Genomic DNA, 15,613 nt, shown 5'->3' with positions numbered 1-15,613 from the left:
AATGAACAATGAGGTGCATGTGTCTTTGGGAATTACGGTTTTCTCAGGGTATATGCCCAGTAATTGTATTGCTGAGTCATACTGTAGTTATATTTTTAGTTTTTTAAGGAACCTCCATATTTTCCTCCATAGTGGCTGTATCAATTTACATTCCCACCAAAAGTGCAAGAAGGTTCCCTTTTCTCCACACTCTCTCCAGCATTTATTGTTTGTAGATGTTCTGATGATGGCCATTCTGACCAGTGTGAGGTGATACCTCATTGTAGTTTTGATTTGCAGTTCTCTAATAATTAGTGATGTTGAGCATCTTTTCATGTGCCTCTTGGCCATCTGTATGTCTTCTTTGGAGAAATGTCTATTTAGATCTTCCACCCATGTTTTGATTGGATTGTTTGTTTTTTTTTAATACTGAGCTGCATTAGCTGTTTATATATTTTGGAAATTAGTCCAAATATTTTCTCCAATTCTGAGGGTTGTCTTTTCATCTTCTTTATGCTTTCCTTTGCTGTGCAAAAGCTCTTAAGTTTCATTAGGTTCCATTTGCCTATTTTTGTTTTTATTTTCATTACTCTAAGAGGTGGGTCAAAAAAGATCTTGCTGTGATTTATGTCAAAGAGTGTTTTTTCATATGTTTTCCTCTAAGAGTTTGATAGTGTCTGGCCTTTACATTTAATCCATTTTGAGTTTATTTTTATGTATGGTGTTAGGGAGTGTTCTAATTTCATTCTTTTACATGTAGCTGTCCAGTTTTCCCAGCAGCACTTATTGAAGAGACTGTCTTTTCTCCATTGTATAGTCTTGCCTCCTTTGTCATAGATTAGGTAACCATAGGTGCATGGGTTTATTTTTTATTTTTATTTTTTTCAAGCTTCCATTTTCTTTATTAAAAAACAAAAATCACCAACTCATGGAAAATAATTCATCAAATTATAAAAAGGAGTAGAAACAAAAAATCAAATGTCAATTTAAAGAATATCTGATACACTATAATGTGTGTATACAGTCTCTTAAATAATTTAAGATTAGCTCCATATTAAACACCCAGCTTTTCTCACATTGTTGCAAACCCCAGTATTGTTCTTACTATACAGTCATTAATTATCTTTTTTAACAAAAATAAAGATTGAACTCAAACAGAACTCCTTAGTATTGCTATTTTAACTTTTGCTGCATTACTAGAAATAGTGTGTTTTCAAGAAATGGATCTTTCTAAGCCCATTTTTATTTGTAAAACTTCACTATTTGATTATATTCATTGTAGAAAAATGTGAAGATATGGAAAAATATAAAGAGAATTAAAAATTTACCCAGTATCCCTCCCCCCAAATATAATAACAAAAGAATATATATATTTCTTTCTATTCTTTGTACATATTTAGAACAAAATTAGTACTGTAAAATGCTTACATTTAAATGCTTACATTAATATCAGTTAAATCTATCTGGTCTTATGTGTCATTTAAAGCCTGTGTTTCCTTATTTATTTTCTGTCTGGATGCTCTGTCCATTGGTTTAAGTGGGGTGTTAAAGTCCCCCACTTTTATTGTGTTACTGTAGATTTCCCCTTTTATGGCTGTTAGCTTTTCCCTTATGTATTGAGATGCTCCTATATTGGGTGTATAAATATTTATTATTGTTCTATCTTCTTCTTAGATTGATACTTTGATCATTATGTAGTGTCTTTTTTGTCTCTTGTAACAATCTTTATTTTAAAATCTATCTTGTCTGATGTCAGTATTGCTACTCCAGCTTTCTTTTGATTTCCATTTTCATGGAATATCTTTTTCCATCCCTTCACTTTTAGCCTGTATGTGTCCCTAGGTCTGAAGTGGGTCTCCTATAGACAGCGTATAGACAGGTCCTGTTTTTGTATCCATTCAGCCAGTCTTTGTGTTTTGGTTGGAGCATTTAATGCATGTACATTAAAGGTAATTATCAATATGTATGTTCCTATTACCATTTTGTTAATTGTTTTGGGTTTGTTTTTGTGGTTCTTTTTCTTCTCTTGTGTGTCCTGCCTAGAGATGTTCCTTTAGCATTTGTTGTAAAGCTGGTTTGGTGGTACTGAATTCTCTTAGCTTTTGCTTGTCTGTAAAGCTTTTGATTTCTCCATTGAATCTGAATGAGATCCTTGCTGGGTAGAGTAATCTTGGTTGTAGGTTTTTTCCTTTCATCACTTTAAATATGTCCTGCCACTCCCTTCTGGCCTGCAGAGTTTCTCCTGAAAAATCAGTTGATAACCTTATGGGGATTCCCTTCTATGTTATTTGTTGCTTTTACCTTGCTTCTTTTAATATTTTGCTTTGAATTTAATTTTTGTTACTTTGATTAATATGTGTCTTGGCATGTTTTTCCTTGGGTTTATCCTGCCTGGGACTCTGCAGTTCATGGACTTGGGTGGCTATTTCCCTTTTCATTTTAGGGAAGTTTTCAACTATAATCTCTTCAAATATTTTCTCAGACCCTTTCTCTTTCTATTCTTCTTCTGGGGCCCCTATTATTCAAATGTTGGTGCATTTAATATTGTCTCAGAAGTCTCTGAGACTGTCATCATTTCTTTTCACTCTTTTCTCTTTATTCTTCTCCTCAGTAGTTATTTCCACCATTCTGTCTTCCAGCTCACTTATTTGTTCTTCTGCTTCAGTTATTCTGCTATTGATTCCTTCTAGTGTATTTTTCATTTCAGTTATTGTGCTGTTCCTCACTGTTTGTTTGTTCTTTAGTTCTTCTAGGTACTTGTTAATCATTTCTTGTATTCTCTCAATCTGTGCCTCCATTCTGCTTTCAAGATTTTGGATCATCTTTACAATCATTACTCTGAATTCTTTTTCAGATAGGTTGCCTATTTCCTCTTCATTTATTTGGTCTTGTATTTGATCTTTACTCCTTCGTCTGTAACATATTTTTTTGTTGTCTCATTTTTTTGATGGGTGGGGCTGTGTTCCTGTCTTACTGCTTGTTTAGCCTGAGGCATCCAGCACTGGAGTTTGCAGGCAGTTGGGTAGAGCGGGGTCTTGGTGCCCTGATGAGGACCTCTGGGAGACCTCACACTGATCAGTATTCCCTGGGGTCTGAGGTTCTCTGTTAATCCAGTGGTTTGGACTCTGTGCTCCCACCACAGGAGCTCAGGCCCGACCCCTGGCCTGGAAACCAAGATTCCACAAGCTGCGCAACATGACAAAAAAAAAGAAAGGCAACAAACAAAAAGGAGCAGAACAATAACAAAGAATAAAAATACAATAAAATTAGAAAAATAAAAAATATGTTACAAAAATATATATATAAGTGAAACAACAAAAAGAAGGCAAAACAGAACCACAACAGCCAAAAAAAAAAGCCACAAAAAGGCCTTGGTGGGGGTGGGGGCAGGTAGGCAAGGGAGGGCGGGGCTGGGGATCGGGAACTGTGCAGCCAGAAAAAGCCCTGGGGGTGGGGTGGGGGGCGTGGCTTAGGCTCAGCATGGCCAAAGGGGGCCCTGGAAGACGGCGGTTCAGGCCTGGGACCTCAGTAGGCTCACCAGGCCCAAGTGGGTGGGGGAAACGCTATCCGCATTCCCCTCTGATCCCCTGATCCCCCAAAGGTCTCTCCCTGTCCCTGCTAATCCCCACTCTGTGGGTGGGCCCCTCCTAGTGTGGGAACCCCTCTCCTCCCCCACCGCCGTTTGTTTTTGTTTTGTTTCTGCTAAATGAGAAACATTTATTCAACCTTTTACATTATATGCTTACTTTTCCTGTTAGCCAAGGGTGCTTTTTTTAAATTATTGAACTATAGTTGATTTACAATATTGTGTTAGTTTCAGGCATACATCAAAGTGATTCAGATATCTGTATCTATATATCTGTATCTGTCTATCTATATATATATGTATTCTTTTTCAGATTCTTTTCCATTATAGGTTATTACAAGCTACTGAATATAGTTCCCTGTGCTATACAGTAAATCCTTATTGTTTATCTATTTTATATATAGTAGTGTGTATATGTTAACCCCAAATTCTAATTTGTCCTCCCCCACATTTCCCCTTTAGTAACCATAAGTTTGTTTTCTATATTTGTGAGTCTGTTTCTGTTTTGTAAATAAGTTTAATTATAGTAGTTTTTTAGATTCCATATATAAGTGCTATTATATACTATTTGTCTTTATTTGACTTACTTCACTTAGTCTGATAATCTCTATGTCCATCTCAAGGATGCTTTTAGAACATACGTAGTAGGTATTCATAGTTTAAAATATCTGGGAAAAGGCTCATTTAAATTATTGAACTAGATGTTTTTCTGCTTTTTAATTTTTTTAGTAAGCATTATCTCTAATAACCCTATTGACATTTGGATAGAACTTTCGTGAGTTATCTCAGTTGGTGATCACAACTTTAGGCACTGCCATTTCCATATACAGTGATATCCAGTTGACAGATGAGGAAGCAAAAACCCTGAGAGGACAAGAGTCTTATGCAAAGGGAAGAGCAAAGTCTATGACTCAGATTGTCAAACTCCTAATTCCGATGTGTTTCCATTATTCCTTTAAGGGAGATAAGGTTAGGAAAAGAAAATAAAAGGAGGGTGGAAAACATAGCATTTTAAGGTCTTCATGATTAATGTCAGAGTTCACTTTTTTAAGGCAAGAAGTCATCATTGGATCTCCTTTGTTTTAGAACCTTCAGTGGTTCCCCTCTGTCTATTGCAAAGTTCACAGTTAGAAGGCTTTTTTTTTTAATATATCTTTCAGTTCCCCTCATACACCCAAAACTGCACAACCAAACCACTTGAAAATGTATAAACACACCATATCTTTTCATTCCTCTATGCCTTTGCCTATGGTTTCTTCTCCACATATCCTTCACCCTCTTTTAATATCTATTATATTTTTACATCTATTACATAATTAATTTATTTGTTAAATGTCTATATAATGCTTACTATGTGTGAGGCACTGTTTGAAGTGCTTCACAAATATTAACTCAGTTACTCCTCATAATAATCCCAGGAGATATGTAATATTATCCCATTTTACAGATGACAAAACTGAGGTATAGACACTAAGGAATCAGGATTCCAGAAAGAAGGTTCTGCTTTCAAACTGGGTACTCTTAACCACTACAGTATGTCACATATGCACTAGGAATTTCAAAATTGAAAAACATATCACATTCAGCCAACACTGATGACTACATGGCATGCTACCAAAGGCCTCCAGGTCATAGCATTAATTACCTTGTAAATTTACCATCAACTGGGGCCTAGCTCTCATCTTTTTAAACTCAGAAACCTGGTATTTTTTCAGCAATCACACCAAGAACAAATCCTTCTCTTGGAGGTGGACTTGCAATGACTTGGCCCGTGAGCTTAATATTTTAAGTTAAAATGTCAATTTATTAACTTACAGTGAAAAGTAGAACTGTCCATAACATGGACCATTCCCATGTCAGCATGACCAGTGCCTCTGCCTCTTAGCAGTCATGTAAAAACAGACCACTCTTGGCAAATTGCTTTGATCAACATGGCATTGTAATGAGGGATATTTCTGGGATGAGCAAAAAATTCACTGGCATCAGCTAGGTTAGTGTGAGGCATCTGGACTGTGATAGCAACAGCCTAGCCAAGGGGAGCAGGAGGACGTGAAGTTCATTGGCCCTTAGCCTGGGACATTGCTGGGCTGGGCACTGGCAACCTAGTATCTCTTCCATCCTCCTTTTTTTTCTATGATTCTGGCCAGGCCTTTTTTTCCTTTCTGCTGTTGAGTGCATATTAATATAGTCAATCTGGTTACAGCAGGTCTTCAAGCCTGGGACCTTCCTATCTCTCTAAGATAGCCTTTGTGTAATTGTATTTTCAGATGACATTTCCTTTTTGATGACGTTCTTGAGACCTAACACAAATAGTATCTAGCATTTTTAACACTGAATTATATGAATATTTTCTTAATAGCGAAGACCAAGTCATGCTCATTTTTCTTTGTATTCCCAGAAGTAAATGTATTGCCCAGTATATAATAGGAGCTCAATGGGCGTGTGCTGAACAAACAAGTGAATTAGGGGGCAGTAAAGCATCATGGTTATGAGTGTAAGCTCTGAATGGCTCGGTTTCAAATCTCAGCTCTACTACTTAACAGTTGTGTGATTTTGGCAAGTTACTTAACCTCCCTAAGCTTCCATTTTCTCTTCTGTAAAATGGGTATAATGATAGTACCCTGTCTCCCAGTGTTCCTGAGAAGAGTAAATAAATTAATACATATAACAAACTTAGAAATATACCTGGAATTCCATAACTATTAGTTATTAGTATGATCATTCTCTCAGAATTTCATATTTTACTTGTTTTTTTATAAGTGTGACTTATTTTGAAAGAGCAGAGTACTGCTGTTCTTAAGTGTCATCATTGAACATTTAATAAAAAATTGATTGCTTTTGTTCACAATAGTTCAGTAAAATGGAAACTCCCATATATTGCTGGTGGGAGAATGCAATGGTACAACCTTTATGGAATGCAATTTGGCAATATTTATCAAAAGCCTTATAAAAGTTCATTCCCTTTAGTGCTGTAATTCCCCTTCTAGAAACTTATCTCTCCTAAAGACATAGTCAGAAACTTGGATAAAACATATGCATGGACATGGTTTATCACACGATCTCTTATCAAACCCCAAATTAGAAACTACTTAAATGACAAGAAATGGAAGAATGATTACACAAGTTATATCATTTGATGGAATAGTATGTAGCTCTCAAAATGATGTCTTTAAAGTTATTTAGTAGTGTGGAAAAATACCTCCAAATATTTTTATGTGGATAAAAAGCAAGCTATAAGATTGTATAATTGATGATATTTCCTCTGCACCAGAAAGAAATTAATAAATCAAAATAATAGTGATTATCTTTAGATGAGACAGCTATGGGGGATTTTTGTTCTTTTGCGTCTTCTTTCTTTTCTAAAACCTCCGCAATGAGGATGTACTTTAGAAATGAAGATAATTCTTTAAGAATTATGACTTTCATATTCTTAGATGTGTAATTTTAAAAGCCATGTTGAATGTTAAGTCCAATTTTTATCATATTCTAAAAGTAAGATCTGTCATATTAGTGAAACCTATCTTTAGTTTTATACCACAGATAATTAAGAGAGGATTCATTTAATATTAATATTTATCAGAAAACCTTGCATTAAATCTATTTGATTAAATTAGAACTCACTATAAGTACTTACTTTTTTTTTTTTTTTTTTTTTTTTTTTTTTTTTTTTTTTTTTTTTTTTTTTGGCGGTATGCGGGCCTCTCACTGTTGTGGCCTCCCCCGTTGCGGAGCACAGGCTCCGGACGCGCAGGCTCCGGACGCGCAGGCTCAGCGGCCATGGCTCACGGGCCCAGCCGCTCCGCGGCATATGGGATCCTCCCAGACCGGGGCACGAACCCGTATCCCCTGCATCGGCAGGCGGACTCTCAACCACTTGCGCCACCAGGGAGGCCCTAAGTACTTACTTTGACAACTTTTGAAGAAAAAATGAATGCTTAGTTTCAACCCTCATAGAGAAATCAATTTATGTATACAACTCCTTTAGATCTGCTCAATTTAACATTTGATAGTAATTCCTCTAAGAGCATACTCAGAAGAAGAGAGGCTTTTATATTGGTACTAAGAGGAAATGGTTTTTGTAACAAAACAGTTCAAATTTTGGGCCCTTCATAGGTAGTAATGAGTTTTTGGTTTTTTTTTTCTAGGAGCTGTGAGGGAAGAAATATCCGATATAGAACATGCAGTAATGTGGTAAGTATTAAGGTTCTATGATTGTGATAAGGTATTTTTTTAATTTAATTTAATTTATTTTTTTATACAGCAGGTTCTTATTAGTCATCCATTTTATACACATCAGTGTATACACGTCAATCCCAATCTCCCAATTCATCCCACCACCACTACCACCCCCTGACGCTTTCCCCCTTGGTTTCCATACGTTTGTTCTCTGCATCTGTGTCTCAATTTCTGCCCTGCAAACCGGTTCACCTGTACCATTTTTCTAGCTTCCACATATATGTGTTAATATACTATATTTGATTTTCTCTTTCTGATTTACTTCACTCTGTATGACAATCTCTAGATGCATCCATGTCTTAACAAATGACCCAATTTCATTCCTTTTCATGGCTGAGTAATATTCCATTGTATATATGTACCACATCTTCTTTATCCATTCATCTGTCAGTGGGCATTTAGGTTCCTTCCATGACCTGGCTATTGTGAATAGTGCTGCAATGAACATTGGGGTGCCTGTGTCTTTTTGAATTATGGTTTTCTCAGGGTATATGCCCAGTAGTGGGATTGCTGGGTCATATGGTAATTCTATTTTTAGTTTTTTAAGGAACCTCCATACAGTTCTCCATAGTGGCTGTATCCCACCAACAGTGCAAGGGGGTTCCCTTTTCTCCACACCCTCTACAGCATTTGTTGTTTGTAGATTTTCTGATGATGCCCATTCTAACTGGTATGAGGCGATACCTCACTGTAGTTTTGATTTGCACTTCTCTAATAATTAGTGATGTTGAGCAGCTTTTCATGTGCTTCTTAGCCATCTTAATGTCTTCTTTGGAAAAATATCTGTTTAGGTCTTCTGCCCATTTTTGGATTGGGTTGTTTGTTTTTTTAATATTGAGCTGCATGAGCTGTTTATATATTTTGGAGATTAATCCTTTGTCCGTTGATTCATTTGCAAATATTTTCTCCCATTCTCAGGGTTGTCTTTTCTTCTTGTTTATGGTGTCCTTTGCTGTGCAAAAGCTTTTATGTTTCATTAAGTCCCATTTGCTTATTTTTGTTTTTATTTCTATTACTCTAGGAGGTGGATCAAAAAAGATCTTGCTGTGATTTATGTCAAAGAGTGTTTACCTATGTTTTCCTCTAAGAGTTTTATAGTGTCTGGTCTTACATTTAGGTCTCTAATCCATTTTGAGTTTTTTGTTGAGTACAGTGTTACAGAGTGTTCTAACTTCATTCTTTTACATGTAGCTGTCCAGTTTTCCCAGCAGCACTTATTGAGGCTGTCTTTTCTCCATTGTATATCATTGCCTCCTTTGTCATAGATTAGCTGACCACGGGTGTGTGGGTTTATATCTGAGCTTTCTATCTCTTTCCATTGATCTATATTTCTGTTTATGTGCCAGTACCATATTGTCTTGATTTCTGTAGCTTTGTAGTATAGTCTGAAGTCAGGGAGTCTGATTCCTCCAGCTCCGCTTTTTTCCCTCAAGACTGCTTTGGCTATTTGGGGACTTTTGTGTCTCCATACAAATTGTAAAATGTTTTGTTCTATTTCTGTGAAAAATGCCATTGGTAGCTTGACAGGGATTGCACTGAATCTGTAGATTGTTTTGGGTAGTATTGTCATTTTCACAATATTGATTCTTCCAATCCAAGAACATGGTAAAACTCTCCATCTGTTTATGTCACCTTTAATTTCTTTCATCATTGTCTTATAGTTTTCTGCATGCAGGTCTTTTGTCTCCTTAGGTAGGTATACTCTTAGGTATTTTATTCTTTTTGTTGCAATGGTAAATGGAAGTGTTTCCTTAATTTCTCTTTCAGATTTTCGTTGTTAGTGTATAGGAATGCAAGAGATTTCTGTGCATTAATTTTATATCCTGCTACTTTACCAGATTCATTGATTAGCTCTAGTAGTTTTCTGGTAGCATCTTTAAGATTCTCTATGTATAGTATCATGTCATCTGAAAACAGTGAAAGTTTTACTTCTTCTTTTCCAATTTGGATTCCTTTTATTTCTTTTTTTCTCTGATTGCCATGGCTAGGACTTCCAAAACTATGTTGAATAATAGTGGTGAGAGTGGACATCCTTGTCTTGTTCCTGATCTTAGAGGAAATGCTTTCAGTTTTTCACCATTAAGGGCTTCCCTGGTGGCGCAGTGGTTGAGAATCTGCCTGCTAATGCAGGGGACACGGGTTCGAGCCCTGGTTTGGGAAGATCCCACATGGCACAGAGCGGCTGGGCCCGTGAGCCACAACTACTGAGCCTGCGCGTCTGGAGCCTGTGCTCCGCAACAAGAGAGGCCGCAATAGTGAGAGGCCCGCGCACCGCGATGAAGAGTGGCCCCCGCTTGCCACAACTGGAGAAAGCCCTCTCACAGAAACGAAGACCCAACACAGCCAAAAAAAAAAAAAAAAAAAAAAAAAGAATGATGTTTGCTGTGGGTTTGTCATATATGGTCTTTATTATATTTAGGTACGTTCCCTCTATGCCCACTTTCTGGAGAGTTTTTATCATAAAAGGGTGTTGAATTTTGTCAAACAGTTTTTCTGCATGTATTGGGATGATCATATGTTTTTTCTTCTTCAATTTGTTAATATGGTGTATTGCATTGATTGATTTGCATATATTGAAGAATCCTTGCATCCCTGGGAAAAATCCCACTTGATCATGGTGTATGATCCTTTTAATGTGTTGTTGGATTCTGTTTGCTGGTATTTTGTTGAGGATTTTTGCATCTATATTCATCAGTGATATTGGTCTGTAATTTTCTTTTTTTGTAGTATCTTTGTCTGGTTTTGGTGTCAGGGTGATGGTGGCCTCATAGATTGAGTTTGGGAGTGTTCCTTCTTCTGAAGTTTTTTGGAAGAGTTTGAGAAGGGTGGGTGTTAGCTCTTCTCTAGATGTTTGATAGAATTCACCTGTGAAGCCATCTGGTTCTGGACTTCTGTTTGTTGGAAGATTGTTAATCACAGTTTCAATTTCATTACTTGTGATTGGTCTGTTCATATTTTCTAATTCTTCCTGGTTCAGTCTTGGAAAGTTATACCTTTCTAAGAATTTGTCCATTTCTTCCAGGATGTCCGATTTATTGACATAGAGTTCCTTGTGGTAGTCTGTTCGGATGCTTTGTATCTGTGGTGTCTGTTGTAACTTCTCCTTTTTCACTTCTAATTTTATTGATTTGAGTCCTCTCCCTCTTTTTCTTGATGAGACTGGCTAATGTTTATCAATTTTGTTTATCATCTTAAATAACCAGCTTTTAGTTTTAATGATATTTGCTGTTGTTTTCTTTGTTTCTATTTCATTTATTTGTGCTCTGATCTTTATGATTTCTTTCCTTCTGCTAGCTTTGGGTTTTGTTTGTTCTTTCTATAGTTCCTTTAGGTGTGAGCCTACATTATTTATTTGAGATTTTTCTTGTTTTCTGGGGTGGGCTTGTAAAGCTCCAAACTTCCCTCTTAGAACTGCTTTTGCTGCATCCCATAGGTTTTGGATCGTCATGTTTTCATTGTCATTTGTCTCTAGGTAGTTTTTGATTTCCTCTTTGATTTCTTCAGTGATCACTTGGTTATTTAGTAACGTATTGTTTAGCCTCCATGTGTTTGTATTTTTTACGTTTTTTTCCCTGTAATTGATTTCTAATCTCATAGTATTGTGGTCAGAAAAGATGCTTGATATGATTTCAATTTTCTTAAATTTACTGAGGCTTGATTTGTGACCCAAGATGTGATCTATCCTGGAGAATGTTCTGTGTGCACTTGAGATGAAAGTGTAATCTGCTGTTTTTGGATGGAATGTCCTATAAATAGCAATTAAATCTATTGGTCTATTGTGTCATTTAAAGCTTCTATTTCCATATTTATTTTCATTTTGGATGATCTGTCCATTGGTGTAAATGAGGTGTTAAAGTCCCCCACTAGTAATTTGTTACTGTTGATTTCCTCTTTTATAGCTGTTAGCAGTTGCCTTATGTATTGGGGTGCCCCTATGTTGGGTGCATATATATTTATAATTGTCATATCTTCTGCTTGGATTGATCCCTTGATCATTATGTAGTGTCCTTCCTTGTCTCTTGTAACATTCTTTATTTTAAAGTCTATTTTATCTGAAATGAGTATTGCTACTCCAGCTTTCTTTTGATTTCCATTTGCATGGAATATCTTTTTCCATCCCCTCACTTTCAGTCTGTATATGTCCCTAGGTCGAAGTGGGTCTCTTGTAGACAGCATATATATGGGTCTTGTTTTTGTATCCATTCAGCAAGCATGTGTCTTTTGGTTGGAGCATTTAATCCATTCACGTTTAAGGTAATTATCAATACATATGTTCCTATGACCATTTTCTTAATTGTTTTGGGTTTGTTTTTGTAGGTCCTTTTCTTCCTTGTGTTTCCCACTTAGAGAAGTTCCTTTAGCATTTGTTGTAGAGCTGGTTTGGTGGTACTGAATTCTCTTACCTTTTGCTTGTCTGTGAAGCTTTTGATTTCTCCATTGAATCTGAATGAGATCCTTGCCAGGTAGTGTAATTTTGGTTGTAGGTTCTTCCCTTTCATCACTTTAAGTATATCATGCCACTCCCTTCTGGCTTGTAGAGTTTCTGCTGAGAAATCAGCTGTTAACCTTATGGGAGTTCCCTTGTATGTTATTTGTCATTTTTCCCTTGCTACTTTCAATAATTTTTCTTTGTCTTTATTTTTTGCCAATTTGATTATTATGTGTCTCGGCGTGTTTCTCCTTGGGTTTATCGTGTATGGGACTCTGCGCTTCCTGAACTTGGGTGGCTATTGCCTTTCCCATGTTAGGGAAATTTTTGACTCTAATCTCTTCAAATATTTTCTTGGGTCCTTTCTCTCTCTCTTCTCCTTCTGGGACCCCTGTAATGCGAATGTTGTTGAATTTAATGCTGTCCCAAAGTCTCTTAGGTTGTCTTCATTTCTTTTCATTCTTTTTTCTTTATTCTGTTCCATAGCAGTGAATTCCACCATTCTGTGTTCCAGGTCACTTATCCATTCTTCTGCCTCAGTTATTCTGCTATTGATTCCTTCTAGTGTAGTTTTCATTTCAGTTGTTGTTTTGTTCATCTCTGTTTGTTTGTTCTTTAATTTGTCTAGGTCTTTATTAAACATTTCTTGCATCTTCTCGATCTTTGCCTCTATTTTTTTTCCACAGTCCTGGATCATCTTCACTATCATTATTCTGAATTCTTTTTCTGGAAGGTTGCCTATCTCCACTTCATTTAGTTGTTTTTTGTTGGTTTTATCTTGTTCCTTCATCTGGTACATAGCCCTCTGCCTTTTCATCTCGTCTGTCTTTCTGTGAATGTGGTTTTTGTTCCACAGGCTGCAGGATTGTAATTCTTCTTGCTTCTGCTGTCTGCCCTCTGGTGGATGAGGCTATCCTGCTAGTATTGGAGGGTCCCCTGCAGAGGCAGGGGGTGGTTGTGTCTCATCGTGAGGACAAGGACACTGGCAGTAGAAGTTCTGGGAAGTACTTCTTGGCATGAGCCCTCCCAGAGTCCACCATTAGCCCCACCAAGGAGCCCGGGTGATAAAGTATTTTTTTAAGCACTAATGCTAAGGAGTTTCACGTATCCTGAGCAGAAATCAACCAATTAGTATTTCAGCAAGGGTTATTTATTTCACAGTGTATGGATTATGCACATCAAAAAAATAGGTATTTTTAATGTTCCTCAATACAAACTTTTAATTATTTGGCCAGATTGAAACTTCAGAATAAGGACTCTCTCTGTTTCCTCTCTGCTTTCTGGCTTTTCACATCCAGGTCTCTTGAGAACAAATAAGAGGAATGATAAAAGGGAAAACACTTGGGTATCATGAAATAAATATCAGTTAATCAAACTCAGATTTGCCAAATTCATTTGTTTAGCAAATACTATTCAGTGCCAACTGTGTGAGGCACAGCACTACTACAAGGATAAATAGCATGTGGTCACTGTCTTAAAACATCTGTTTTACGGTAATGGATGTAGAAAGAGAAGACAGATGTGCACATATCCACATCCTAGGGCAAAATATGACAAACATAGTAAGAAAGGGATAAAGTTCTTGTGGGTTAAAAGCAGAGAGAAATCTGAAGGGCCTTCAAGGAGGAGGTGATTTGAGGTAGGGCTGAGAAGGCTAGGAGTGCTGTGACTGGCTCAGATTGGGTGGGAGGGGATGACAACCAGTCCAAATGGAGGAGACATAATGGGCAACTTTGGAGACAAGAATGTTGAAGGTGTGTTCTGAACATGAATTTGGGTAGGATTGTGCTTAGCAGTATGGAAGAGAAGAATTGAAAGATATTTTGAGGTTACACAATGACCAGATTTGAATGTTAAGCTTCTGAGTTTATATTCATTCAGTGAGTAATGGAGGGTCACCAGAGATTGTGGAGCAAGAGAATGATATTGTTGAGTTCCACTTTAGGAAGTTTAATTCTGTGGTGATATGAGGGATGCACTGGAACAGGAAACAGGTGGGGAGCAGGAAGTAATGAGGGCTGAAACCAGGAGGAAATAGATACAGGAGAGATCAAAATTACGGTCACTCTGCACAACTTAACAAGTGATTTAAATGAGAGTGATGAGTTGAAATGGGAATAAAGGAAACAGAGACATATGCATGTTTAGAGTTCTAGCACTTCCTGATCCCTCTGTTGGAAAAGCTCTTTCTTTGATATTTGCATGATGGGCATCTTCCTTATTCCAATCTCAGCTCAGATACCATTTCCTCAAAGAGGTTTCCTTGACCACCTTATCTAATGTGGTGGTCCCACTGCCTGGCCCCATTCCTCAAAATAGTCAATCAACCACATTTTACTTTTTTTTTTAAAGGATTTGTCTCTACCAGAATTTATCTTATTTGATTACTTGTTGGTGTTCTGCTTTCCCACTCTCGAATGTAAACTCCATGAGGATAGAGCCTCATTCACCTTGTCCACTCCTTCATCCCCAGTGCCTAGAACTGCTGACTTACATATATTAAGGAGGGTGTTAGGACTTAGTCTGGCAATACTGAGATGCACACACAAAAAAATGGAGAGTGGATTCCACATAGAATCAATATCATATAATATTTGTCTTTCTCTGTCTGTCTTACTTCACTTAATCTCTAGGTCCATCCATGTTGCTGCAAATTACATTTTTTCATTCTTTTTTATGGCTGAGTAATATTTTATGGCTGAGGTAGATATTTGTTGAATACAAAATGAGAACCCATCTTCTGGAAGAACAGTGAATGTCATTATCAGAAGCACGAATATTGAGAGGAGGTTTTGGAGAGGAAAATAGTAAATTTGATTTAGGGACACTGTTGAGTTTGGTATGCAGGCTGGACTTGTAGGTGTTATATTCAACTAGGTTGGGGGGGATCTGATCTGAGGAAAGAGATCGGGGCTGAAGAGACAGAAGCACAAAGCAAGAAATACAGAATTTAAAGATTTGGCAGTAGTTTTTTGTAGGTAGAGCAAATAGAATAATGGGAGAAGGGAACCTCGGAACTTTGGTGCATGTCTGTACTCAGGAAGAAAGAGGACATAGTAAGAGATAAGCCATAAAAAGCATCATGAAAGCGGTAGCAGAAGAAATAAGAGAGAATTCTTGAAGATGCTCTGTAGGATAAATGTTGCCAGAAGGTCAAAGTCTGAAGAAAAAAAAAAAAGGCCAGTGGGGGAGCAGTTTCTCTAGTGTATTAGGAATAGAATCAGGATGACAGTGGGTATAGTGTATTAATGAGGAAATGGAATCAATAGGTCTAAGTTATTCTTATAAAGTGTTAACAGGGACACTTCATCATTTGTAGAGTCACAGAAGGGTGGGAGGGCGTGTTGTTTTGTTTGTTTGTTTAAATAAGAGACCCCTTAAGA

At 37.0% G+C, this 15,613-nt stretch overlaps 1 protein-coding gene across 3 annotated transcripts in view; it reads left to right on the top strand.

Annotated features, from left to right (window-relative positions):
- ADAMTSL1 (ADAMTS like 1) overlaps window positions 1-15,613 on the top strand; it is a 475,434-nt gene that overhangs the window by 52,800 nt on the left and 407,021 nt on the right. For all 3 annotated transcript variants that reach the window (XM_060102066.1, XM_060102065.1, XM_060102068.1), the window contains exon 3: window positions 7,711-7,756. In XM_060102066.1, the coding sequence (XP_059958049.1) occupies window positions 7,711-7,756 (46 nt within the window). The remainder of the gene's footprint in view (window positions 1-7,710; window positions 7,757-15,613) is intronic.

Source organism: Mesoplodon densirostris, chromosome 6 (assembly GCF_025265405.1).
Source record: "Mesoplodon densirostris isolate mMesDen1 chromosome 6, mMesDen1 primary haplotype, whole genome shotgun sequence".
NCBI lineage: Eukaryota > Metazoa > Chordata > Mammalia > Artiodactyla > Ziphiidae > Mesoplodon > Mesoplodon densirostris.
The sequence above is the reverse complement of the archived record's forward strand: the minus strand, read 5'-3'. Positions and strand labels throughout refer to the sequence as shown.